This window comes from Pezoporus occidentalis, unplaced genomic scaffold (assembly GCF_034315485.1).
Source record: "Pezoporus occidentalis ecotype Australia unplaced genomic scaffold, CSIRO_AGI_Poc_V1 ctg19, whole genome shotgun sequence".
Taxonomy (NCBI): domain Eukaryota; kingdom Metazoa; phylum Chordata; class Aves; order Psittaciformes; family Psittacidae; genus Pezoporus; species Pezoporus occidentalis.
The window spans coordinates 10387765-10415174 of record NW_026913748.1 but is presented as its reverse complement, the minus strand read 5'-3'; the positions used below and the strand labels follow the sequence as shown (position 1 = coordinate 10415174).

The 27410-nt window shown below is 37.1% G+C and overlaps 1 protein-coding gene across 1 annotated transcript in view; it reads right to left on the bottom strand.

Moving 5' to 3' along the window:
* Positions 1-27410, bottom strand: part of PIK3C2G (phosphatidylinositol-4-phosphate 3-kinase catalytic subunit type 2 gamma) — a 206402-nt gene that overhangs the window by 54689 nt on the left and 124303 nt on the right. The window contains exons 21-26 of the mRNA XM_062616746.1: positions 26343-26435; positions 24133-24262; positions 22043-22179; positions 19269-19438; positions 4866-5022; positions 251-360 (exon numbers count right to left, since the gene is read on the bottom strand). Coding sequence (XP_062472730.1) covers positions 251-360; positions 4866-5022; positions 19269-19438; positions 22043-22179; positions 24133-24262; positions 26343-26435 — 797 coding nt within the window. The remainder of the gene's footprint in view (positions 1-250; positions 361-4865; positions 5023-19268; positions 19439-22042; positions 22180-24132; positions 24263-26342; positions 26436-27410) is intronic.

Here is a 27410-nt window from a genome sequence, read left to right as displayed (position 1 = left end):
CTTCCAGAAATTTGAGGAGATTGGTTATAATGTGCATAAGAAATGAACTTTTCTAAAGCAAACGTGAAGACCAATTACCCTTTTGTGTCATTTCACCGATTAGGACCTTTGAACATCATAACAGAAAAACTGTTGTGTTGTTTTTTCTGTTTGGGTTTTTTTTTGTTTGATTGATTGGTTTAGATTTGTTTTGTTTTTTAATTTGACAGCTTTGCTTCATGCCTGAAGGACATAAGGTTTCTGGTTTTACCTTGTAAAGTAACTTGTTGCCTGGAGGTCTGAGTCCTGAGGACGGAGGTTATCATACACATACTTCAGATCCTGAATGCTGTTTAGCTCAGGCAGTCCTGCATGCAGCATCTTAAAGGAAAGAAATATCATTAACCACTGGTCTATTGAAAAGAAGTTTAAATGAACTGAGCTAACTCATTTCCGAAATAAAAGTTTTACACCAAAAGGTCTTCTTGGAAAACACAAAGTTTTGCTGTCTTGAAAAGTGGTTCTGTTACAAAAGCAATGCCTTCAATACTAAGGTGAATGTATGGCATAATAAACCTCCACACTGAGGTACCAGTACTGAGGCATGGCTTAAAATTACCAATCCGTTTTAGCTATTTATTTTCTCTTTGGATTTCATAGTGTCAATGTGTGCATTGCTAAGCTTCCTTCATAGCCTTCTAATGGTGATAAAGGGAAGGCAACCAAATTCAGCAACCTGAACAATAGTTACCACATTTCTGTTATGCACACAGTGTTACCATACTCCTAATCCAATTTAGCGCAACATCACCTTCTCATTTGTAACTACTAATTCCATCATCACTGCTCTGGACTTCTGCATAGGGGTCATAGATTCACTCCGTTTACAGTCAGTGGAGGAGAAAAGATCTTTGAGATGTTGATTCTTAGCAGGAGCCTTAATGTGGGCACTGAGAACTGCCCTCTGGAGAGGGTATCATTATCCATCAATGACGGATGGTGCTATTCTAGTTAGTTGGTCAAGTTAGGTTTGAAAGACAAATAATGCAAATATTTCCCTTGCAAAGTAGGGCACAAGTCCAACACAAGTAGGGTAGACAACTGAGTGCATCCAATTGCCCATACAGCTATCTCCAGGCATTTTTAAAATCTCAGCAACAAAAATAATTTTTACTTACTTCAAAACCTATTGATTTTTCTCAACAATCAGAGTAAGATGAGAGCGATGCTTTGTGTGTAATGGAGAAAAAATCACTCCACATTCCTCAGAAGGAAATTTATCTGAATTTGCAGTCACTGCTGTGCATTCTTCATTGACATTTATGTCTAGCTCAGACAGAAAGACCCACCAAGTTTTGCAAGTGACAGCAAAGAAAGAAGAAAGCACTGAAGCACTGCTTTTTTTTTTAAGGTTTGGTTGAGAGATAAATAGAGCGAGGGGAAAAGAGATGGGGGGGGGGGGGGGCATATTTTATTTATGCCTTCAAACCTTCTCAATATTTTTAAGTCAAGTTTCAATATTTTCTATATTGTCTTCTTGGCATTATGAGAAAAATCCTGCTTCATATCATCCCAAATCTGTATCACCATTGGACAGATTGCTGTCCCACAGAGGTCTGGCTAGCAAGGACCAAAGACGCAGAAAGCTAAATGAGGTGGATTTAAGAGAGGTGAGAGCAAGGATAATAGCATTCAGCACTTAAGAATGCCATCTCTCTAAACGCCCTCAACCCATTTATAAAAGATAACAGCTCCTGCCCCTTTAAAAAAAAAAAAAAAAAGAGTTGTTGCACAGGCAAATTGGCAAATTAAGCTTCTTGCCTTGCATCAGGAAAGGGAGCAATACTAGATATGAACAGGATCTAAATGATCTGCAGTGAAACTGAAAAACAAGGTATGGTATGGGTTTTAGGGTCTCTTCATTGTAAAAGGCAGAAAACTATTTGCTGAAGCAAAAAAACAAGGAGTCTTTGGCTGGGCTTATTATACTGCTTAATCCCTTTTATTCCATATAGCGTATGGTTCATGTTTCCAGTCCCCTAATGGAGGATGTTTCTGAACACTGTGGCTAGTGATACTAGATGCTAATTAGAGAAGACATGAAACAACTGTTGTGAAAACAACTACAGGTCTCCTAAGGCAACTCAAATGTCACTAGATGCCTAAATTTAAGTGATTTCACTGCTTCCCTCATTTGGCCACACATGTCTTGACCTACCACACTTGGTTATCCCAGACTTTCTGACTCACTGAGTGAAGCTGCCTACATCCTCCTTGGGCCTGGATTCAGAGATGGTGTGTGACACCCAGCCCATGATCCCATGAAAAATTAATAGCAGTGGCACGTACTTTCCATGTGTTAGACCTCCAAAATGTGTGTTTCCGGATCCTCTTTTCCCAAATGGCATTCCTGAATTTAGAAGGGTGAAAAGACTAGTATGTTTCATAGGGGACACAGGATTCTCAGCTCTTAGATGTGCTCTCTCTAGGTACTGTGTCCTGTTCTATACTATTAGGTGAACCTATTTCTTGTCACAACAGAGGCAAGTGGATCAACTACTTGCTGTCTAGTGCCATCTCTAAGCCGCTTTTAATAGTTTTCTATCTGTAACAATAATGGATTCTGCATTTCTTTAAATTAGTTAAAATGTGTTTGTGTCATCCAATCACCCTCTTTATAACACTTCACATCAAATATTTAAAGAGAGCAAAGCTGATGAACTACAGGTGTTTATATATAGCTGAACTCTGCCAGCAGACTCTTGGGTTTCCCACAGATGTTTCTGCTTTCAAAAGTGATGAAAACTTCATGGATTATTTCTTATTCCCAGCAGCAAATGTCAGTACAGCTCTAGAAACATGCTGCTCACTACCAAGAAAAATCATTTATTCTCAAACTGGGGCAAAACCCCCAAACTGTTCATAATCATGGTTTGCTAGAAGGCACTACCAGTTACCAACCATCCAGGGCAGTTTACTATTCATTTCTGGAAATAGCCTTATTGCTTAGATTTTTTTAATCATGCTTTATAAACAGCATCTCAGAAAACAGAATGTGGGAGGGGGAAGGAAAGATGTAGACAGTAAGAGGAAACCTTAGGCTGTTGTTGTTATAAATAAGCAGTGGTTAGTTTATCTTGCCCCTTCATGATGATATCTGATATTCTGCATGGAAATAAATTTAAAGTGCAATTTTTCACGCTCTATTTACTTTTCTAGAAATGAGCCATGGAACTAAAACATTTTGATACTTACACTTTCTGACCAACACCCCATTTCAAGTGCAGAGCCAGACTCATCCTTCCAAACTCTGGCAAAACTAGGGCAAACCTCTCTTGTTTGTTTAATTTCCCGTGATATGAAGGGCTCATCGATGGGGTGTAAGTACACTGCCAGTTATTTTTCAATTATGAAATGCAATACAATTGACCGAACTGCAGCTTATTGACAAATACTAAAACCTATCTGTATGAGTTTTAGCTCAGCACTATTACCTCTCCTTAAAGATCAGCAGAAACAGAGGAAGATGCAGCATGTCCTGAATATAGACAAACCTGAGTTATAGTCAGGCAGTGATAGCTAGTTATTTCAGTGCTCCTGCTGGGAACATTTTCCTAACAATCTCTATTATCTCAGAGTAATCTACATCATTATCTGTGCTGCTTGCACAAAAGAGACTGCACTGGGGACAAGAAGGTGGGCAGAAGATGTAGCTATATTTGCAGCTTGCAGTTTTAGGCAGCCTCTTCAGAAATGCAGGGATTACTGCTGTAGATGAGAAAGTAGGGATGCTCCTGTGTATTCCAGAGGCTATTTAAGTTTGACAGTACCTCATGCAACCGCACTCTGCACTGCTTTCAGTGCAAAACTATGCTTTTTGATGGGAGTGCAGTTTTGCTGCATCTTCTGTGATTACTTAGAAGCAGGGTTAAGAGATCTGGGGCAATCTTTCCTGTTTCATATTGGGAAATCACTCACTCCTGCCACTGTATGAGAATCCATGGACAAGATAGGAAAAAGATGAGCAAATTCTCCCCATTGCAGAAGTTGGAAATGAAAAAGTAGTATTTACAGAGCAACTTCTTGGCTGTACCCCAGCCTCAGCAAGGATTCTGTTTTTAAGGTTGTGTTGACTTTTTCATGCACAGGCTAGTCACCTAGGCTTCGCATGGGGCCCTGGACATAAGTTTTGGACTAGTATCTTAGCCAAGAAACTTAGCAAATATTAGCTAATTTAATATTTTCATTCTACCCATGAATAAACAAATTAACAGGGGCATAAAGCAGTTATGGAATCTGCCACAGCATGTGAATTGGTAGGAATACTCAAGAAACAAAAACTTCTAGAGATCTGAAAATCCTATACAAAAGGATTTTTAAACCTTTGTCAATACATGTAGCGATCTGTCTTTCCTGTGTTTGCCACCCTAAGAAGGGACCATGGAAATGTGCAAAAAAAACTTTCATATGGTGTCCTTGTTAGCTGCAATGCTGCTAGGTACTGTCGTATCACCCACTCTGCAAAATATTTAGTTTACTTTGCCTTGCTGTAACCGTGAACAGGATTGGTAAATGGTTTCTTGAAGACCTAGAAAAAGGTCTGAGTGAAATTCCTGAATGTGAAACTTTACCCAGCTTCTTTTGCAGTTTTCTACTGCTTTGTTAAAAAGTTGGCATTAATAAACAGAAAAAAACTCCCAAATAGCTTTTCTTTTCTCAGAAATTAGTACTGAAATTGCATAGTTTCTTTCCACAAGAAGTACCAGCACTAACATTTCCAGCAGTGCAGCTGATACCAATTTAAATCACAGTGTTACTGGAGGCAGCAGAGAAGTGGTAAAAGGGAAGAGGAAATTGATTTTTGGTTTCATCCTCAAACTTCTTACCATCTCCAACAGGTTCAAGAGCAACTGGCTGTGTTTCCTGACTATATTATAAGCTCGACAACAAAGCTCCACAAACTCTTGAAAACGCTGTGGGTTTTTTCCACCTTCTGTGATGAAATACTCCATCTCTGATGTGAAGATGAAGGGAGCTCGGTCCCTGGAAAAGAGAACAATTACATGAGAAATTTCACCAAAAATAGCTAATCATGCAATACAGTTAATGTTTGTAGCTCTTCTTCACATTTCTTTTCCCAGTATTACCTTTCTCGTTATTTCATCCCTTCCTCAGTGTGGACAGCTCTATTGCTGTGCCTGGTGTCACTGACTAATTGGGGCAGAGACAGGTTTCACAGCAAGAGCTTCCTAGTGAGAAATACCACAACTGAACAAGTTTGGAGCTTACATGTTTTCTTCTGTCTCTTCTTTGCTTTTCTTTGTAAACTCTCATTGTGTTAATTTCTCGACTTCAGTGTGAAAGTAAATCTAGAAACAAGTTCTCAAAGAGGATGTGATATAAATACCAACTCCCTACTAGGCAAGAAGTGAATTTAAGAAAAAATCCTACAACTCCACAGTGCAGACAAAAAAAAATACAACATATGATGCTATCATTATGCGCACTGAAGGTTTATTTCTGACCCAAGTTTTAACATAATAAACTTAAAATACATTGTCTTGTTTTTTTTTGTGCAGTTACTGTATTCATTCTACAATAAATGAGGTGCAGAATCTGACAGAATGTCTTGCCTTTTTTTCTTATCACTAGTACGGTTTGTGGTTATGGCATGCTATTGCAGAAGAAAACTGATTAGCCAGGTTTCTGCTAACAATCCTATCATTTGATAGCTTCAGAGAGGCCTGATATACTGCATCCTTACAGACAAAACTACTGCAGTGATTTACTCATTGCAACTGTGTATACAGAGGCATGTAAACAGATTAGAAGGCTGTATTCCAAGGAAGTATACGCTGCATGTTAACCCTTAATTCTAAATGAACTTGAATAAATGAAATATTCTTAGGAAGCCTGAATACAGAAACAAATTTGAAGATCTCTCTTTCTTGTTAACACCTCAAACATGGGATGAGTCTGAACTTACTCTGCTTACTGATTCATTCAGAAATGAGACAAAGAAGTTTTCCTAGGAGTTCTCCTCATTTTCCCATAAAAACACCTGCCTTGTAATACAGAAGGAAAGTCAAGTTGCTGTGAGATTCAAGGCTGCTGCTGGAAGTCTAAGTTACAAGAAATGTTCAGGTGGCCTTCACAGTCTTATGTTTGGAAAATCTTCCTGATTCACACTGAAACTAACTTTGAAACCAATGAGCCAATGAGGAAAGGTGTGCTGCTGGACCTTATACTAAGAAATAAGGAAGGAATGGATGCTGATTTGAAAGTTGGGGGTAGCTTGGAACACAGTGACCCTGAGATCATGGAGTTCAGTATCATTCAAGGAGGAAGCAGGGCAATAAGATTGCAACCATGGACTTCATGATAGATAACTTTGGCCTCTTCAGGGACCTTTTTGGAAGAATTCCATGGGAATCGGCCCTAGAAGAAGACCCTGGGAACTACAGGCCAGTCAGTCTCACCTCAATCCTTGGAAAGGTGATGGAATGGCTCATCTTGGAGGCCATCTCCAAGTACACAGAAGACAAGAAAGATATCAGAAGTAGTCAGCATGGATTCATCAAAGGGAAATCATGCTTAACCAAACTGACTGCTGTCTACAATGGGACAACTGGCTGGATAGAGGAGGGGCGAGTGATGGGTGCTGTTTACCTGGATGTCAGCAAAGCTTTTGACACTGTCATAAAATCAGAATGGTTTGGGATGGAAAGGACCTTAAGATCATTTAGTTTCCCCCCCCCGGCCATGGGCAGGGACACCTCACACCAGACCATGTCGCCCAAGGCTCTGTCCAACCTGGCATTGAACACTGCCAGGCTCTTTGGGCAACCTGTTCCCGTGCCTTGCAATCCTCACAGTAAAGAATTTCTTCCTTAGATCTAACATTAATTTACCCTGTTAAGTTTGAACCCATTATACCTTGTCCTATCACTACAGTTCCTAATGAAGAGTCCCTCTCCAGCATCCTTGTAGGCCCCGTCAGATACTGGAAGGCTGCTATGAGGTCTCCACGTAGCCTTCTCTTCTGCAGGGTGAACAGCCCCAACTTTTTTAGCTTGTCTTTGTACAGGAGGTGTTCCAGCCCCCTGATCATCTTGCCTCTCATGTCATCCTCATAGGCAAGCTCAGGAAGTGCATGCTGAACAAGTGTCCCCCAGGGGTCCATACTGGGTCCAATGTTGTTCAACTTGCTCATCAGTGACTTGGATGAAGGGATAGAATGCCTCCTCACCAAGTGGTTGATACCCCAGAGTGCTGTGCTGTCGTTCAGAAGGATCTAGACAGGAATAATCCCACGTTTCAGCACAGGCTGAGGGCTGACTTGCTAGAAAGGAGTTCTGCAGAGCAGGAACTGAGGGTCCTGGTGGACAACAAGTTGTATGATTTCAGATAGGTAGAACTAGGAATGATGAAGTTATAGTAGTTCCACAATAGTAGTTCTTTCCTACCATGTTTTTCTATGTGAGTTCATAGTGTGACAGTTATGTTATAGCATGTTACATAGTAATTGTGTAGTTTTATGCTGTAGCTCTAAGAGAATTAAAAACTTGTGCCTATTACTGATTTCAGAGATCAAGATTTCCCCAGAATCTTCTTTCATTCATTCGTTAGCTTATCTTTTGTTTAGCAGTGGTATTTAAAATAGATATTCAGTATTAAATAAATTAATACAATTAGGGCCATGGAAGTCAAATTGTTGAAGAAAATAAGAAAGAGAGAGAGAAAATCAGCAATGTTAACATTTTCACTAAGCAGTGGCCAGAAGTCAAAACCAAATCCTGATTTGAAAGCATTTTATCATCTTGAGAATAAACAAACCCCAAATCTGTTTCTCACCTGCATTATGTTTTGGGGCTAAAATATTCCAAGTCAACACTACTGTTGTAAAGGTTCCATATTAGGCATTTTGTTCAAAATACCTATTTGGTTTCTGATGTCCAACTGCATCAAGAGAGACAATTACACTATAAAAACATAGCCTTTTCTGAGCTAGTGCAAGTCTCCTGCATTAAGCTACTTGAGCTGAAAACAGATACTGCAATCAGAAATTTCTTTATGGGAAGAAATATGGTGTTAACATCGTTGGTTTGGGCTGTGGGCCAATTTTCACATAATGCAATGACTGCAGTGCTAGTCAGTTCCCTTACTGTTGTTGCTAAAGTATCCATTTGAATGTATAACTGATATTTATATTACTTGCAGATTAATTTTATTTGTAAGATAATTTTAAGCAGTTTTACAAGGTTCTTAAATTTCTAAGGTCGTAGACCTGTCCTCCCTTATTGACCTGCAAAATAGGATGTAGAAGTTTGCTTTCCCTGGTTTTGCTCAAGGTCTTGTGATATCAGAGCCCCTCCTGCAAGGTAATCCCTGAAAGCAGTCAGATGCTGAAGCTCCATTCCTGCACATGTCTAAGCCAGCTGCTCATGAGGGGAACACTTTGCAATTGAAATTAAAAATGCATACAAAACCAATGTAGTATAGGAGAGAACACACACTAGAAGGAACAACACAGTCATTTCTCCTGCTAATGTTAAAAAGCAGAGTTTCAGAGGGAGGAGATGCTTACTCACTGAAAAGTACCATAAAGGATTCTGAAAACCCAAGTGACAGGACTGAATGCCTGCATATAGATGCAAAATGTTCCTTGCAGCTTTCACAAACTCCTTCGGAATATAAAACCATAGAAGGGAATAATATCAAAACATAGAAGAAAATAGTCTAAAAATTACTCCAGCAAAATTACAAACAGCCAAGTCAAGCCACCATCCATGCTGAATGGGAAAATTTATATCAGCAAACAGAGGATGTTTTAGCCTGTATAAGAAAAAAGGCAATGCATGCCCTGGTGATGCATGAGGATTCTAATATATCACACACACGCATGGAAATGAACCATACCTTGGTGCACAGCCTGTATTTCTATATTTAAACTAGTACATCTCTAACTGACAGTCTTCTGCAGAATATAGCTGAGATCATATTATATGATGGCATTTATTCAGAAGATATGCAATGTGTCCAAAGGCCTGACAATAACTATGAAAGACGCCATTCACTTGAACATACATCTATTAAATAGCTTGCTCACATGAAGTTATCTAAAAGATTTAAACATGAAATTAAAACATACCTTCAAGATCACAGCTAAGCCCTACAGTACTTTATATACATAGGCTGTTCAAAGACCAATTTGTACTGGTATTACAGCCAAAGGGACAAAGAGCCCCTTGGCCTAAAATCTGCATCTATTACAGCGTTCTGCCTCCATCAGAGCATCATCCTTTGCTTTTATAACAGAAATCAGTCAAAAAGGCAGTATCCCTGTTTATGGCAGAGTCTGATTGCAGTCCTGGACCTTAAAGACTTTATGATGGCTGTGACAAAAGAGTTTACTCAAGCGATTCAGTGAGAAGCAAGTCTAGTTTTATGGTGGTTTTATGTTTTCTTATTGTGTACTGCTCTAGAGAATTAAGATTTTCATGGGAATGTGTTTTGCAGTTCCTCTGGAGATTAAGGATGTTTGGATGACATGTCATGAGAGGGAGGAAATAAAGGAAACCTCAGCAACTAAAAAGATCACCATGCAAAAACAAACTTAGTCTGGGGTGATGGGAACGTTTACTGAGGCTTCACTATGGACTAGAAATATGGTGCATTCCTAGAAGACCAGTAAGATAATCAGGATTTGTTATGAAACACTAGATGTAAACCGATTAACAAAGCTTGTAAGGTCAGCAATGGTTTTAGTTTTTCCTACTATGAATCTCACAGTACAAAACATTAGAGAATGATACACTGACTTCCTTTTATATTAAGAAAAGTGTATGAGATGATGAACAAAAAATGACCTTTAGTCTGAGCCAATCTAAACTTCCTAATTGTGGAGTTATGGAAAAGTTTAAATCACACAGGGTAATACAATGAGATCAAAATAATTGTAGTCCAAGTTGTCATATGGCCACAGAAGACTGTGCATGAGAAACCATACAGAACTGTTTGCAATTTAGAAATCAGCTGCTCAACAGCCTACACCCCCACAGATTCCTTGACTGCTTTAAAACCATTTTGACTGAGTCAAGAGTGACTGATGATAGCATTCAGTATGACTACATGGAATTTGGATGTATCCAGTAAAATAGGAAAGGCTTTTAGGGAGCATTTGAATGCTGACATCATTTGAATGCTGACATCCTTTGCCAAAGCTTACTGAAGAACACTCACAAAATAAATTAACACAAGTTCTTATTTCTCTAAGCCAAGTGAAAATATCTAATCATAGTAATCATATATATTTGTAGACACAGAAAAAAAACATGAGCAAGCATATTCCTTTCATACATGAAAGAATGAAACAGTGAACAACTGCAGAACATGATCCGTCCCCAGCAAGCACATAAAGGATCATTAAAAAATATGCCTGGAAAGGGGAACATGAGATACTCCCATCTTTCTGCTTACTAGGACAAAATCAACCATAGTTCTTCTCTAAACTTCCTATCAAATTTCTGTTCCAGTATCTCCCCTTGCTGAGTTTTTTTCTTTAATGCCTATTTTAACCTTGCTTTATTTTCATCCTATTAATTCTTGTTCTTTCCTAAGGGAACACGAAGATCCCATCTTCTTTACAGCAGCCTCTAATGTATTTGCAGACTTATTATGTCTTTCCTCAATCTCTGTAGACAATTGTTTCAGCCTTTTCTCATAAGTCTTGTTTTCCAGATGTCTGATAATTTTAATTGCTTTTCTCCGGACTATGTAATTTCTCTGGACTCCTTATCCACATCTTTCTAAAAGTAAAACGTTGAAAATGCTCCAGCTGAAGTTTTACCAGTGTTGCGTTAAGCAAAAGGATTGCTTTGTATTTCTTGCTTCCCAATTCAATATTCTATCAACTCACTTTCAACTTGTCTGTAGTATTATACTGAAAAAATGCTAATTCCAACTTTCATCATAGTAAAAAAATTTTACAATAGGCCTCCACTAAAATATGAGCAAACATATTCTCTATCATACTGATTACTAATGAAAATATTGAAAGCTATCAGTCCCATCACAAAACTTACAGTCTGCCATTTGGTGTATCCTTCCATCTTGATACTGGAACACAGGTAGGTAGCCTCCACAAATGGCTGAGTGCAACAGTTCTGTCTAGGCAGTGTCTTCTTAACTTATGCTAATGTTATTTTTGAAAGTTACAGGAGCTGTGCTAAGGCTACATTAACTTGCATCAAGTTATATGATATATGTTCTTTCTCCTCTATTTCACAAAACGATCCTCTCCTGGAAAAATAACCATTCAAGAAGATAAATGCTCCAGAAGAACTCTGTAGTGCTTATTCTTCTGATCACTGTTACAGGAGATGATAGTCTCTTCAACAAGCCTAGAATCTAGATGACGTAAATGCATTTTAAGTGACCTCATAATAAAGCAGTAGTTCTGAGCTTTGCATAAAATATGAACACTTGCTGGACTTGATGGTTAAGTTTTCCAACTGACTTCAATAACATTTGCATTTTCACTGGCTTGTATTGCAAATTTATGTTCAGATGTGTTTAGATAACTTTTCTGCTTTCTATTTCTTGTAGTAAAGAAACCTTGCCAAGAGTTTCATTGATAAGCCTGCTCCTGAGAAGCGTAAGCAGGCTCTAGCAGAGACTTTACTCCTCAAATCAGGCAGACCTGATACATATCCATCCACACCTAAATAACACACTCTGAATTTCAATTGCCAAATAGCCATTACAATGCTATAAATAGGAGCAGAAGAGAAACGTGAATTGGGAAATTTGAAACAGCTTTTAAAAAAACCTAGAATAAGAGAGAAAATTGAAACAGCTGAGGTTTTGACTGGCCATAAGAAAAAAAAACCTTCACTGTAAGGACAGTTAGATATTGAAACAGGTTGCCTGGCAAGATTACCCTGGCAGGATATAGCTGGACATAGCCCTGGGTAAACTGGTCTGAATTTAGTGTTGACCTTATTCCATTAATACTTAGACAGAAAGATGCCTGAATGCCCTGAGCAACCTTGCCTCAGATAAACTACATGGCCTGGCCAATCAAATCATGCCATCTAATATTTTTGACCTACATTCACAAAAGATAACATGGTTTCAACTCTATTTTCTGCCCTTTATGCTGCTGTTTGAGATATCTACTGCATAAAAAGTTTTCTAACTATTAATTTGGAATCTAATTTCTGATTGCAATTTTACACATATTATTTTTATATTAACATCTGTATTTAAAGGAAGAAACAGTGACCTCGCTTGGAGTATTGTGTGCAGTTCTGGTGTCCTCAACATAAAAAGGACATGGAACTGTTGGAACAAGTCCAGAGGAGGGCCACGAGGATGATCAGGGAACTGGAGCACCTCCCCTATGAAGACAGGCTGAGGAAGTTGGGGCTGTTGAGCCTGGAGAAGAGAAGGCTGCTTGGAGACCTCATAGCAGCCTTCCAGTATCTGAAGGGTCCTATAGGGATGCTGGAGAGGGACTCTTCATTAGGGACTGGAGTGACAGGACAAGGGGTAACGGGTTAAAACTTAAACAGGGCAAGTTTAGATTGGATATAAGGAAGAAATTCTTTCCTGTTAGGGTGGTGATGCACTGGAATGGGTTGCCTAGGGAAGTTGTGAGTGCTCCATCCCTGGTGGTATTCAAGTCCAGGTTGGACAGAGCCTTGGGTGAGATGGTTTAGTGTGAGGTGTCCCTGCCCATGGCAGGGGGGTTGGAACTAGATGATCTTAAGGTCCTTTCCAACCATAACTATTCTATGATTCTATGAAACTAAAAAGAATCTCCTGATTTCTTTAGGTTATTGGGGAGAGTTGTTAAACCATTATGGCCTTATTTATTCATTTAGCTCTTCTTATGTGTATATCAACTTTGCTATTATCATTAGTTTTCACTATAAGAGCCTAAATGTTATCTTTCCAGTAAAATCACAGTGTTGAACATACCTGCTATTTTGATCAGTAGTAAAAGAAATGTTTCACAGATTGGATGGACCTATTCTGAAAGATTCATCTGGTTCTGCCAGTAAATGAATTGGTTTCACTGAGATTTAATCATGCTTAGAAGATATGGTGTCTCTTGATGGTTTTCACTCTGGCTGCACTGACCCAGTCTCTGCAGCAATCACTAGTTATTCTGTGGTCTGACCACAGAATTATTTATTCATTTATGGTCACAGAATTTTAACCACTTCATACAGTCAGCTGAATGTATAGTTTTGAAAAGTTCCTCCCTGAAAGAAGATGTACTCTGCTTTAAGAACATACATGTCTTCAATAGTTTCAAACACTATCTTATTGCAACCATGCACGTCTTATGTTGACTGGTTAAAAAGTATCAACGTGTCGTCCAGCTTATGCACCTTCTGAGCTGAGTTAGGATCCCCTGTTCAGACAGTCACACATTAGGTAGCTTGCATTCAGTCACCAGATATCAGACTGTTATTGCATATCAATTTTTAGGTGGATTTAAAGCCTTTATATACTTCACGTTCAATACCAAAGTGCTCAGTACAGCATTCCTGATACCTTAGATCACTTTCTAAGCCTGTCAAATTTTCCAGATTTGTTAGGAGTTCACTACTATCACCCTATTGATAAAACACTTGAGACTTAATTCAGAAGGACATTGGAGCAATTCTTCTTGTTAATAGAGACTGCTGGACATCTGCTTTTTTGTATTCTGACTGACCCTCACTAGTGGAAAAGATTTTAAAACTCAGACTTAAAAGTTGGCTTAAAATAAGTAGAACAAGCGGGGTTATATTCCATAGCTATCAATTATTCAGCTAACAGGTCTTTTCAGTATGAGACAGCTATTTGGAAAACACAGTAATGGTTGCAGGAGATTTGTATATCACCAAGCGAAGTAGAGAAATGAACCTGTGATGAAGAAATTGAACTGCACAGAAAGTCCCTAGGGCAGGGGGTAAAATTCTACATGAATTAAATCAGTATACTTCCCAGTAAAGGATGAAGGACAAAGGCACAGTGCGCAGAACAAGCAGAAAAAGAAACCAAGGATCAAGCAACAGAAATTATTTTAGAAGTGCTTGATGTATACTTGACTATGTGTCAAAACATAAAAAGGTATGTATAGAAAACTTTTGGAGAAAGAGGTAATACAATAAGATGCTTCTGATAGGAGCAGAAAAGAGAAAGTATTTGTCTCTGTAAACAGTTATACTTCAAAAAGGGTTACATATAAAATAATATAATCAAAATGGATAGTGAACATGATGTCTTTTTCCCCTTTTACTTCTCTTTTATTGTTAAACTTCCCTTCTCTAGAGTTACATTCTACAGAAAAATCACAGGGTGACTAATACAAAGAGAAGGAGGGAAGGGGTGAGGGCAGGAATAAAATCTCTGAAGCAGGAAGTTGATAGGGTACTTTCTGTGTGAGAAAAACAGCACCTCCCTTCACTGTATGGGTACTTTGAAAAAGATAACCAAAAAAATTAAGGGTACAAAGTGGACAGTGAACATAATTTACTCTCATTCCAAAAAGGTTTATTTGAATGCCCTCCAGAAGAGTCTATTATTGAAAACAAATAACCAGTGGTAAAGGGCAAACTACTATCCAGGCTTGATAATTAAAGAAAGCATCAGAATGGCAACAATAAACACGTACTCTTTAAGACAGGCAAATATAACAGAAGTGCATCTGAAACTCATGACTGCAACTTGTGCTGCTCAGATGTTCTCAGACTTGACTTGTGCTTTTGGTGTTTAATCCAGGGCAATTACAGACACGTGACTTTCAGAAGTGATGGACTTCATGCCTCATGTATTCAAGCCCCTTTAGGCCGTGTCATCTTGAAGGTGACATTGTTTCCCCTTTAGGTCTTCATGCATATTTCACCTTCCAGTCTTTATGCAAAGATTTATGTATATGACTATCTTTAAACATCTGTATAATCCTATTAAGATCATTGAAGTTACTAAGGTTCTTTAATTTATGGAATTAAATCTTTCCAGGATTTCAGCTAGAGATTTTTGGAAAGTGGCATACAGGAAGTGATGAAAGTGGATCCTGGCAGAGAATTAGAACCAGTTCACATAAAGTAGGAACTCCAGATCAGTGATTTCAGAAAAATAAATCTGAACTGCAGAAAACAAATTAATAAATAGGCATAGCAAGAATTCCTAATGAAATCTCACAGCAGGTAATACAGGTTACTCCAACAGTTTCCATGTACAAATTTAGAAAATGAAAAGTGATTCTACTTTAAGTTTTTACTTCAGGTTTTAGTCAATTCTTTTGATAAGTACCCTAAATAAAATTTTTAATAGGCACAAAAAAAAAAAAAAGTGAAATTCTCAAATTCCTATCTTCGTTCTTCCCCACTTTTTATAAAAAGGTAGAACACATGTAGATACAACGTAATTAAAGAATGTAGCTACAAGTTATTTTTCCCTATCTATTTGCCAACTTTTCTGGTTTAGAAAGAAAGACCTGAATTTTTTTTTTTTTTTTAAATAAACACTTCCAGTGCAGCAGTAACAGTCATTTTAGGTTATTAACACTAAAAATAAAATATGCTACTTTTAAAATAAAAAGTGTCACTTTATTTTTTTACATGCTCAGACATTGTTCAGTGTTTTTCAGTATAGGAAAACACATAGGAAGAAAGTGTGGGAAACATAATTTTCCCATATTTTAGAAGCTTCCTTCAAAAAACTGGAATTTCCCAATGGAATAGTTAAGCTGCCTCTATTAATTACCTTTGTAGAAGAAAACCAGTTTAGCAAATTTAACTTCTGGGAAAACCACACCAAGATGACGGACTAGTTTGGCAAAGAGACAAGAGTGTGTCTGTGATTCAGATCAGGGAAAATAAAGGCCAGTGAGTGTTGTAAATAATCAGGATGATTGGCATTAAAAAAAAAAAAAAAAAGATACCTAGGTTATCAAAGTGTGAATTCACAGTGTGCCATGAGCTGGACTACTCTGTATCTTGCCATCAGGTTTCAGACTATACATCACTGACTGAAAAAATATCTATGACAGTGCTGGAAGTGATTGGTAGTGGAGCAGATGAGACTGATGAAGTCAGGATTAGTTCAATTAGCACAGGATTTAAATCTCTTATTCCTTAATTCACCAAAGAAGAAATTCTCAAAAGGCACTGGTCAGAACCAAAAGGAAGAAAACAAAAGAAAGGAAAGCACAGAGGCAAAACCATGAGCCAGACACCTTCTGTACCATATGACAACTGACCTAGTCCTGTATGATTACCTGGATAATATTACACCTGTTTGAGCTGGAATGGGTCTAAGATGATTCTCACAGAATACACGTTATATAACAAACGGGACAATTACATGAAATTAAATAAGAAGCATTTCCTCATACAGTTTGAAGTATATCTGTAGAATGCACTGATTTAGGAGACTTTAGGGTCAAATACAGGGTCTGGATAAGAGAATGAAAATGAGTATTTTATTACCACTTACAGAATATTTCATCCAGTATAACTAAAAAAAAAAAAAAAAAGAAAGAAAAGAAATGTGATTTAGTAAGAAAGTTCCCAATGGGACTTTGGGAATAATTCTCCTGCCAAGCTCTGTTATGCTATTGGTTGGATACAGCATACATCTCCCTCCACACTTCTGAAACACTAGTTCCTATACCCAAGTAAAGACAGTACTATTTAACATATTTGCCGCATTATGATTGTACACAAAAGTGGAAAAGACAGAGGGCAGGAATTAGAAAAGTTAACTAATCCCATGTTGTGGTGTTACACAGTCATGATTACAAAAGTGCTAATGACTGCATGAACCATACCAGCTTCAAAGGGTTCTCTGAAGACTCATACTGGATTTGATAGAAAGAACTGCAGACCATACATGACAGCGCGCCAGTCTCAAAACTGCCACGTATGCCTTTCACTTTACTTACATCAGCAGAAATATGCAGAATGCTGCAGAGGACTTATCCTCATGAAGCTGTATGAGGAGTAAGTCTGGTAATGGCAAAAAGAGCTCCTTGAGAACAGAAAAGGGGCAGCTGTGGCAAGCAGCTTCTTAAATTCTTGAAGGAATGACAAACAGTTCAGAAATGGACTCCTTTTCTATAAGCCTTCATTCGTTTGCACAGATTTTATTCTACAAATAAAACCAAGTTTATTTGTGTGATGTGTGTAAAGACCAGTGCCATGTGCAGGGATTTGCATCAGATGACTTTAATTTTTTAAAGCCACCTACAGAACTTCACAATTCTATGTACAGTATCTACTGTACAAAACCTCAAGGGTCAGCATTAATAACTCTAAAGATTTGAAAGCACTGTACTGCTGTTTTATTAATATTTCTTTAGACGTACAATATTGTTGGGGGTGCAAAGAACTCAAATAAAAACCTAATAAGAACTCAAATAGAAATCCAATATAAAGAGCTGTTAAAATAACCAGAGGCTTAACCTGTTTCAGGACTTTTCTTGTGGGAATGAGTAGATACAAATAGCACTGAGGTTTTCAAATTTTGAGAAAGCCTGAAATTTATGGGACATAGAAATGTGATATCCCTGTGTTCCTGCATTACAACTAACATGTTACATTTCATGAAGGTGTGTACAGCTCATGAGAACGGTAGTCATTATCACCTGCATGTAGTATAAGAAAGACAACTATTGCCCCATGATGTTCACAACCTGCTGTTACGTGTAAGTCTTAGTTTTACTATGGAACCATGAGGGTACTTCATGAATAGAGGTCCAGAAATGTATTATTTTAGCCTATAGTTTTAAAGTAATATACTGCATAAAGAAACTGGGGAAAAAAATGTGGTTGCTTATAGAAGTGACTATATTTTAAGTAATTTTCATAGACTTAATAAGAAGATGTAGTAAGATGTAGTTGTAAAACAGTAAAATTAATATTTTTATTATTGCTATTACATTATTTTTGTTTAAATTTGGTTGTTGTGTGTCCCCCTGTGTTTGCTTCATCCAGTTGTTCACTCAAACTAGATTCTTCACTCATGCAAAATTACTGCTCAAGGAAATTCCTATTAGGCTCCAGGACAAAATTTGCTGAAGTGAAGGATGCAGCACTCGGCTCAGAATGTGCATGAGCATCTTATTTTTATTGCTCTGTTCTGCTTTATTCTTTTCACAGCAAATAAGGAGGATTAAGGGAGCATATCTTGAATGATTGATGATAACTCTGAGCACCACAACTAAATCTTTTGACTGCCTGACTTAGAAGTACTTATTATCCCCATCAGCTTCCCTGATATCAATACTCCCACACTGTTATTTCTGTCTAAAACACACTGAGGTAGTCTAGAACAGTCAAAGGCCAGCTTACAATAATAAAAAATAAAAAGAAGAAAGAAAGGAAAAGTTAGCTCAAACTGAATTCTGGGACTTGTTCTGGAATTATTAGGAAACATGGAGGAAAGACAACTCCCCCCACACACATCACATTTTGTCAGTATTAGGGATCATTTATCTATCTATTTATCTATCTATCTGTCATTAGGGTTCATCTCTACTCTGTTATAACAGCTTCTTTGTGTTTTGCACATACTGCCATTGTTTTATGTATTCTTATTCCATCCCAATTCATCTCTCCATAGTATGATCCCATCAGGAACTTGAATACATGATCACACTATTTTATTTATCTTTATTACGGGAAAGTTACATCCCAGATTGAAACATAGAAAAACTACAGTCTTGTTTAGGTCAAATCATAGTTACAAAACAGCCCCTGAGCTCAGTGTGGTTAGATATAAAACTTCAAAAGATAATGAAAAAGCTTGCAATTTTACCCACAGAGGAATAATGTAATTATTATCCATGTCTATGTGAAAATTATTTGGTTTTCTATGAATATGGGAAGACAGTGGTCATTTAGATACATCTATGATTTTGGTTCCATTATAGGAACAATCTTCTGTTAGAAAAAAAACAACGGACATGAGAATTATTTTGGCATAGACTACTCTATTATTCTGGTCACTATTGAAATGCATCATTCCAATCTCTGACCAAACAAGGACTTATATTTATCTACTTTTTTCTTTTTTTGACTGAAAGGGGATCTCCAACCTCTCTTAATTCCTCTTCTAGTCATTCCTATATTTTTTAGAGGTTGTGTGAACAACAAAAGATGTTTTGGAAAATTAAGAAAAAAAAAAAGTGTGACCTCATTTGTAGTTTTTCCATGGGAGCAGATAAGGCTGTGAAATTTCAGAACATTGCTTTGAAGTTTACTATGTGTGTTACTATAGATACTAACCTTTTTATGCTTCCAAATGTCTGCGCATGCCCTAAAAATCTTCCAAAATCTATGTGGAACATGTGTCCAGCATTTGTCAGCATTATATTGTCATTGTGTCGATCACAGACTCCCAGAATGAAGGTAACAACACACCAGCCAGCGCAGGAATAAAAGAAATTCCTTATTGCCTAGTTAGTAAAACAAAAGCACTTAATGGAAATATTCAGAATTACTTGTTTGCACTTCTACAAATTCTATGCATGTTGTAGGAATGGTACTCATACAAGTAATACACAAATTTCAAAGTTACGATACAAAAACAATTTTATGCCTGAGATTTTCACCTTGTGTATTATGGGCACACTTGAATGCTATAGAAAATTTCTAAGGTGAAATGGATGCAAGAAAAACAAGCTTTTGGCAGGAAGCTCACATTTTCTGTTCAATAGCATTTATATTGTAAAAACCATTGTTTAGAAATTACTTGGAAATCCACAAATTTAACCATTTGTTTTGTAGTGAGAGTCGGTTATTTTATATCCACTGTACTGTTCAGTATCTATATGGGTCTTTTTTCTCCAGAACTCAATTGCTTTTCTCAAATCCTAATAATCAAGCCCCAAAATATTCCTGCCCCCCCCCAAATTAAACCCCATTTTACAGAAATTAACTGAAGCAAAAAAAGGCTAAATTGTTTTCTGCTTGTAGCATCTGCAAATATGAATAGATTATGGGATTAAAACTAGTCTTCTGCAGACAGAACCCAACACAGTGATTAAATCAAAAACCAGTCTAATAGTCATGTTTAATGTAACATCCTCCTCTGGTGCTCTTTTACATGGTGGAGATGTGTACTTTCGTGGTCAGTCTGCTTCATATAAGTGGACTGGTTCATTCAGATCTACTTCATAAATCTCTTTAACTATTACATTGTGGCATTCCTCTTTGCCAAAATTGTGCCCATGGCAGATGCAGGAAAATGTACAAGCTAATGATTTGCTCACCACAAACACTTACAGGTGTAGCCCAAGTTTTCTGCTAACTTCAGAGGGAAGTGTTTAAAAATTGTGACTTCTCCTAGTAGAAGAATCCAACCAGCCACTTTCACAACACAACACAAATGTTCAGTGTCCTCTTTCAGGGGCAGTTACTCCTGATTCAAATGATGACTCTTCTACCCCAAAGCATAAGGAACAGCTTTAGTATTTTTTTCAGTCTTACTGAAAACTCAGTTCTTATTCAGAAGTCTTAATCTCCCATAAATCTATATCATAATCAAATTGATTTATATAAAAACCTCCAAAATCCTAATCTGTAATCTTTATGTTTTTGGACAAAAGCTACATTGTCTAAGGGAAGTCATTATTTAGGCATTTAGGATTTCCCTGTAGATGTAGGGTGCCATCTGCAACGGCTGATACATTCCACAGCACTGTGGAAAACATAGGTCACAGCACAAGAATTAGCTGAATTTTACGTCAGACCACTTATTCACGTCGAAGACCTTGGATAAAAAAAACTAAGCTTTCTGTGATTTTGCTCACCCAACTATAAAATAATGATATTAAAGGTTATTCTGAATTAGTTTTCTTGAGCACCTTAGATAGAGTATTGCATGAGCAAAAAATCATGAAGGAGTAAAAAAAGAGAAAGGTTCATTCACCAAAGAGTGCAAAGTGAATGCACAGTGGCAGTTTTATGCATGCCCCATGCAATCAGATCCAACTGCATTTTATGTTTACAAAAACTGAAAGAAAATGGATAACAGGTTTTAGAATATTCTACATTAATGGGTGTTTTTAAAAACCACAGCAGCAGCAAGAAATCGGGTTTGTAATCAATAACTAATAGTAACTTTTCAATTGAAATGTTGGCTGCACTTCTACCATAACACTGTAAACTTACAAACTTAAAAAATAATCTCGACAGATTGTTCCTGTTTAATTGAATCAAGATGATACACCAGGAATTCAAGTGTACTTATGAAAATGAGGATGAACAAATGCCTGTGGAATAGCTACAAAATTATTAAAAGCTAACAAACTTATTTATGCTGTATATCGTCTGATAAACTGTTATAGAAACAATTTTCAGAGTGGTAAACACTCAAAGGTCCTCTTTAAATTCAAGATTTTGGCTACTAATCTACTGTGGGCACAGAGTAGGTTTCTAAGAATTGTCCAGCAACATAAACGTTAAGTTTTTCATGGGCCTCAGAACATGCCCAACCAACAAAGAATTAATAGGTTGGTTTGGGAAACATCTGCTTCTATAAATAAAATTGCTAATTTTTTGGCTCATGCATAATGCCTAGTTTCATAAAATCAGATGCATTACATAGGATCCCACAATGTGATATGAAAAGCATGATTTTATGTGTCATATGACTAGGTAGTTTTGATAAAGCAGCTTTCTAAAACTGTGTCTACTGACATGGGTTTTTCCAGCTACAGGAAATTCACTGAGACTTTGCATGGTTTATATAAAATAAAGTATTTAGAGAGCTGACCTAAAAATAAATGCTTAGAGTTCAATACTTCATTTCTATTTCACTTTACTACTAAATTTCAAAAACCTCTATGACACATTTTTATAGGAAATGTATTGCAATGCACCTGATCCAGAGAAGTATCCCCTTCGAGAGTGGCATTCAAGTCAACTCCCTGACTTCTATGCATGTGACTTGTTTGTCTTGTGTCTGAGTCATTTGTTTTTGCTGCTTACTGGCATTTGTTTTTTTTTTCCCCCATGGTAAAACATGAAATGTATAATAAGCTTCATTTTGATGTTACCTCTTGGTAACTTGATTCCAGAGGATGGTGATGGCGGAACCATTTTTTAATTGTGTTTTCTTTCAATGGTCCTATCAGTCCAGACTCCCTGTGGATCTTCGCTAGTGTGGTAGCATCTGGCACCATCTGTACCAACCCTAATCAGATAGAAAAGAGTTTGCATGAAAAACCTTTAATTTTAAAAAGATAAGAACATCAATACATATTGCCTATTGTTGGATCATTCCATGCAGAAAAAAGTACATGCAAAAAAGCTTAAAAAATAACGAATGCAATAGAAAATATAGATCAGAACTGGTTTTCTCTTTCTCCTTGGGAACAAAACACAAAGGACAGTAAAAAATGGCAGTTCTGTGAATCAGAAATAAAAAAAAAAACACAATAAAAATATTGTGGACATAACTGCCTAAGGTACAAATAAGGACAACAAGTTAATGAGATTCAAAGTTGGTAAAATATGTACAAAAAGAACAAAAATCTGTAAAAAATAGGATTAGCTATTTACTGTGAAATATTTCATATGTGTTTACTGTCTAGAATGCTACATATATTTTTCTGCAGTATGTGATGCTAATCACAGCTGGGAGAAAGGATACTAGATAATGCAGAAATTAGTCTGATCCAATATGACATAAACTGGGACTTTGAAGTGCAGAGAGAAGCCAAGCATTTTGCAATGCTTCACTTGAGTCCTCTCTGTCTCTATTGCATGCACGTAATCCCTTTTTTGGAACTGAGACCCTGCTCGCTGCCTTCTGTCCCTGTCCCCATGTGTGGTCCCCTGATGCATTTCTGTGAAAAGTAATTTCATTGTTCCCATGACTATGAAATTATCATCACCTACTTCCTTGCATGCAAAAGCTAGCCCATGGAGCAAGTCATTAGCCTACGACTGGGAAGACCTGGGTACACAAGTTTACTTAAGCACATATACTGTATGACCACAGGGAAGTCACTTGGTCCTTTTATCCCTAATCATTATGTGTAAATCACTTATATTAGCACTTTTGTAGCTCATAAGAAAGACATCGTGTGGAAAACCTGTTGGACACCAAGGTTTTCTGCTGCTATGGTGCTGAAAGGAAGAGACTGTCAGGCAGAGAATACCTGCGGATGATCTCTGTATCTTACTTGCAAACATCAAATTAAGTGCTAGTATTTAGCAGAGACTATAATATGATCAGAAACAGTGTTCTTGTACTATGTGCATTTGAAGCAGAAGCCTTAAGTTTTGATTCACATCTCTACAAAGAAAGAAGGAGTCTTTCAGGTCACCTTAACACCCATCACGTGTACTAATCTAAACTTTCTCCTAGTTCCTTCAGATCATTCATCCTCTCTCATTTTCTCTTTGTAGCTCAGAAAGCAATGATTGTTTTTAATTTTTAATAGTTTTGTACAGCAGGTAATCTGGATACATCAATCTTCTATTTGTGCAAGGATTATTTTCAGTAAAAGACAGGAGAGTCAGTAAAAAATAGTAGGCTCATTGCTGTCAGTAAATTTGTTTAGCAAGCAATTGGTGTCCAGCTACAGATCTGCTGTAACAACCACAAAAGAGAGAAAAAAAAAAGCTTTCAGATGAGTCAGACCTGCCCTTAGCAGCATAAATTGCAATATTAATGTTTCAAAATCAACACTGTGAAGCTGTCATCACTAGAGGTACTTTCTGTAGCCACATGCTACAGGTTCATTTAAGCACCTATGCAGGATCACACTGGGTTAAAACTTTAGCAGCTATAGCAAATATTCTCCAAAGCTCTCTTCTTGATGTGTGAAGTTACTTTTAAGAATCTGGCGCAAACTGATGGTGTTAAAGCTTTTGGAAAATTCTAGCCTAAGCTGCTACAAAATTCAATGAGTTTGGTTTCACTTCTTCTGGAGAGGCAGAATGAATAAATAAAATGAACATTAAAATTCAGGGCTGGAGTAACTGAAATTTTAAGCATTGTTTTGTTTTTTTTTCTTAAAGGAGGAAGATAAATAAGACATCCATGAAAATAAAAGCTACAGGGAGGATTTTTGAATACTGTTGTTTACATGAAATATGAATAATGTAATACAGGTAACTTTTATAATCTAAAACTGACCTTGGCCTTTTCCTGTAGATAAACACCTATAAATGATCATTTGCATATCCAGTCCCTCTTGGAGCCAAATGCTGTCCATTACTCGAATAATTTGCAGAACCAGCATATCTTGACGTAGATCATCGCCTATCTGTGAAAATTGCACAAGAAATCCAGGCTTCTCCTCCAATACCAGATAGAAATAACTTCCTATTTCATTTAGACTTTTTCCCCACCAAAATAGCTACATTCATTTTGCAGTAAATCCCTCTCGTTTTTCTTCAAAATTGCTACTTATCTTTCCATGTCGGAAGAGGACAGTGTAGATGGCGCACATAAGCAGAAACAGTTTTGACAGCCACTGAGATGCTTACAAATGATCCCTGATTCACCGCAGCCCTGCTGCTTATTATTCCTATGTAATTATGAGAGTTCGAAAATTTAATCCGGAGGTAGGATCCTAATTTAGTTACATTCTGAAGTCTACCTAATGCTAGATCCCTTTTCATAAATGACAGTGTTTGGCTAATGTTAAGCTTCACAACTTGGTATTTGCAGCAGGCTGAAGGGGAATTTTATCATGAATTTGTATTTTATCCATTACATGATTCATATTCAGTTTCAAACACTGATGCGGTGTTGACTGCTCTCCCCATGGAGTCAGTCAAACAATAATCTTAGTGAAATGGGGCTTTAATTATAGGCACAAGAAGTAATGATGAGATTATTTTCAACCATGGTTGAGTAAATGGCCTGTGAAAACATAAACCCTGCTTTTTTTTGTTTCCCCTTTCCCACCCCATTTAAATACAAGTGACTTTTGCTGGTATTTTTAAGGGGTTTATTCTTTTATTACATCCTTTTTATACAAGCATTCCAATCTACAGACGTTCACTGCCATGAAATGAATACTTGAGAACACATAATCTCATTTTAAAAAGAAAAAATCCAAATCTGTTTTTCTTTTATTTAAAAGTAATCTTGACTCCAACTAACCCTTCATAGTACCTAAACCTGTGAAAAATCTTATTTGCACCACTTACCTTCTCTCCTCGTCTCACCCATGAAGTCAGTAGACAATGGAGCATGATATCAATGCTTATCATTTTCCATACACATTAACCATAATGACTAAACAAAGAAACTATAGTACAAGATATATTACCACAATGGTTTGCTGACAGGAGACGGTGATGTCAGCTGCAATATTGCTAAAACTGCAACTGGACAGTTGTTTGTTTGTTGAATGTTACTGGGCAGGGAAGATGATACAGTCTAGGCAGAACCAGCACAAATGTTTAAATGCCCATAAGCAGGCATTTACTTAGCTAAATAGGAACCTATCTATTTAACATTGATTCTCAGATGAAATAGTACAAGAACCAGACCTCTGAATATTCAGGAAAACTTAACATTGCTAGCCTCCACTAACAGACTTCTGGTTCGAAAAACTATACTGCAAAAGATCTAGGAATAATGTCTTTCGCAACACTGACCATATCATATTCATCAGCCATTTTACAAACTTCAGTATTCTCCTTTAAAAACAATATCCACTGTTATGTAAGATTTTTGCTCTTTTGAAAGGGAAGTAACTTTAAATTACATGTACTGTCTTCTGCGGATGGACACAGCACTGTCCTGATCTCTGAAGCTTTTCTAGGTTACAATTGGAGAATAAACCAGAGTTTATTTTCAGAGGTCAGCTCTTCCAAGTAATTCCAAGGAGACACCAGAGCTACCCTGCTGTCCCCTCCACCTTCCTCTTTCTCTGCCCATTCCCACGCGCTGGATGATAGGAGCAAATATAGTTCTGTGTAGCAAATAAACCCTCTAACACTCCAGTATTTTTATTTGTTAGAGCTATATGGAGAAGGCTAATGGATTCAGTTATTCAGAACTATCTCTTCTCTAAGGCTTGCTCTCTGACTTCATTGTGGTAAATAAACTAGGTTTAAAATATAAGATTAATGTTTTAGCCTGGTTGTCATCACTAAGAAAAAGAAAAATTGCAGGGAGTTGTTTGATTCTCTCCTGATCAAAAAATTTGATACTTCAGTGCATTGCCTCAATTTATTCCATTATAAGTTGTATGTCAGAAATAATTAGGAAAAGCAAACAACAGAGCCAAATCAAACCTTCTCAGGCTCAAGGTTTAAAACATAAATTAGATGAACTTCAAATCAACATTTTCCATACAAAATGAACTGAGGATTAGAGGAATAACTTACCTTAAAAATAATATTGATGTTTTCACTTGGAGCATTTGCATTGACGAAGGAGATTTTTAATGGAAAAGCATTGGATGTAAAATATGAACATGACTTCAGGGAAAAAAAAGATGAGAGAGAAGAACAACAGCGTCATATATACAAAACATCAGGATAATACAGTTACTCAAAAAAAGGCACCATCTTTAAATACTACTTTTACATTATTGACTGTTTAATTGGATCAGGAAAATGAGAAATTCTTTTTCCCAGACAATTTATTTCACTCAATAATCAGATTATAGGAATGGGTAATTTTTTTCTGTACTAATTGTTTTTCATTTTTACACAGGCCTATTAACAACAAACTTTGGCTGGGACTAAGCGAATGAAGCACAGAAGACTGATCTAACAAGAATGTGTAAAGCATTGAAAAGCCTTTGGTCCTATTATTTTCTGGGGGGAAAAAAAACCAACAAAGCCCCAGTCATGCAACCTGCAAGTTGCAAGTAACCTGCTAATTTCATTGGTGACCTCATTCTGGCTGAGGATACAGGAAATTCTGAAAAATCCTCATCTATTTTATGTGGAATTTATCTTAATTACACATGAACTCTGACTTCTTATGCCCTACAGCTCCTTCCACCTGAAGACCTCAAAGGGCTTCAAAACAGATTAATGAGCCCAGCACTGCAAATCCTGTGTGAGTTAGAGTGGTATTATCATCATTAAAAAAAGGAGGGGGGAACCCACCAAAAAAACAACCAAAGACAAGGGTAAATTAATGGCCTGGTTTCTAGAAATAATGAGTGCCCCACAGGAGCCACTGCTATCCTTACTGGGTGGAGTACAATGGAGGCTAATTTGAACAAAAACACTACTAGACACAGCTGCTTCTTGCTTTGCATCCAAACACCTCAAAACATGGTACAAGCATGCAAATATTGTCTTAGCCACATCATATCTCTGCAACATGCAACAGCTATCACTGATGATGAAATCCTGACCCCCTATGTAATTTTGCCAATTGAAATGTCTCATTAAGTGCTCAAAATGTTGCTGTGAGATAATGCATTACTGATAGAGCTG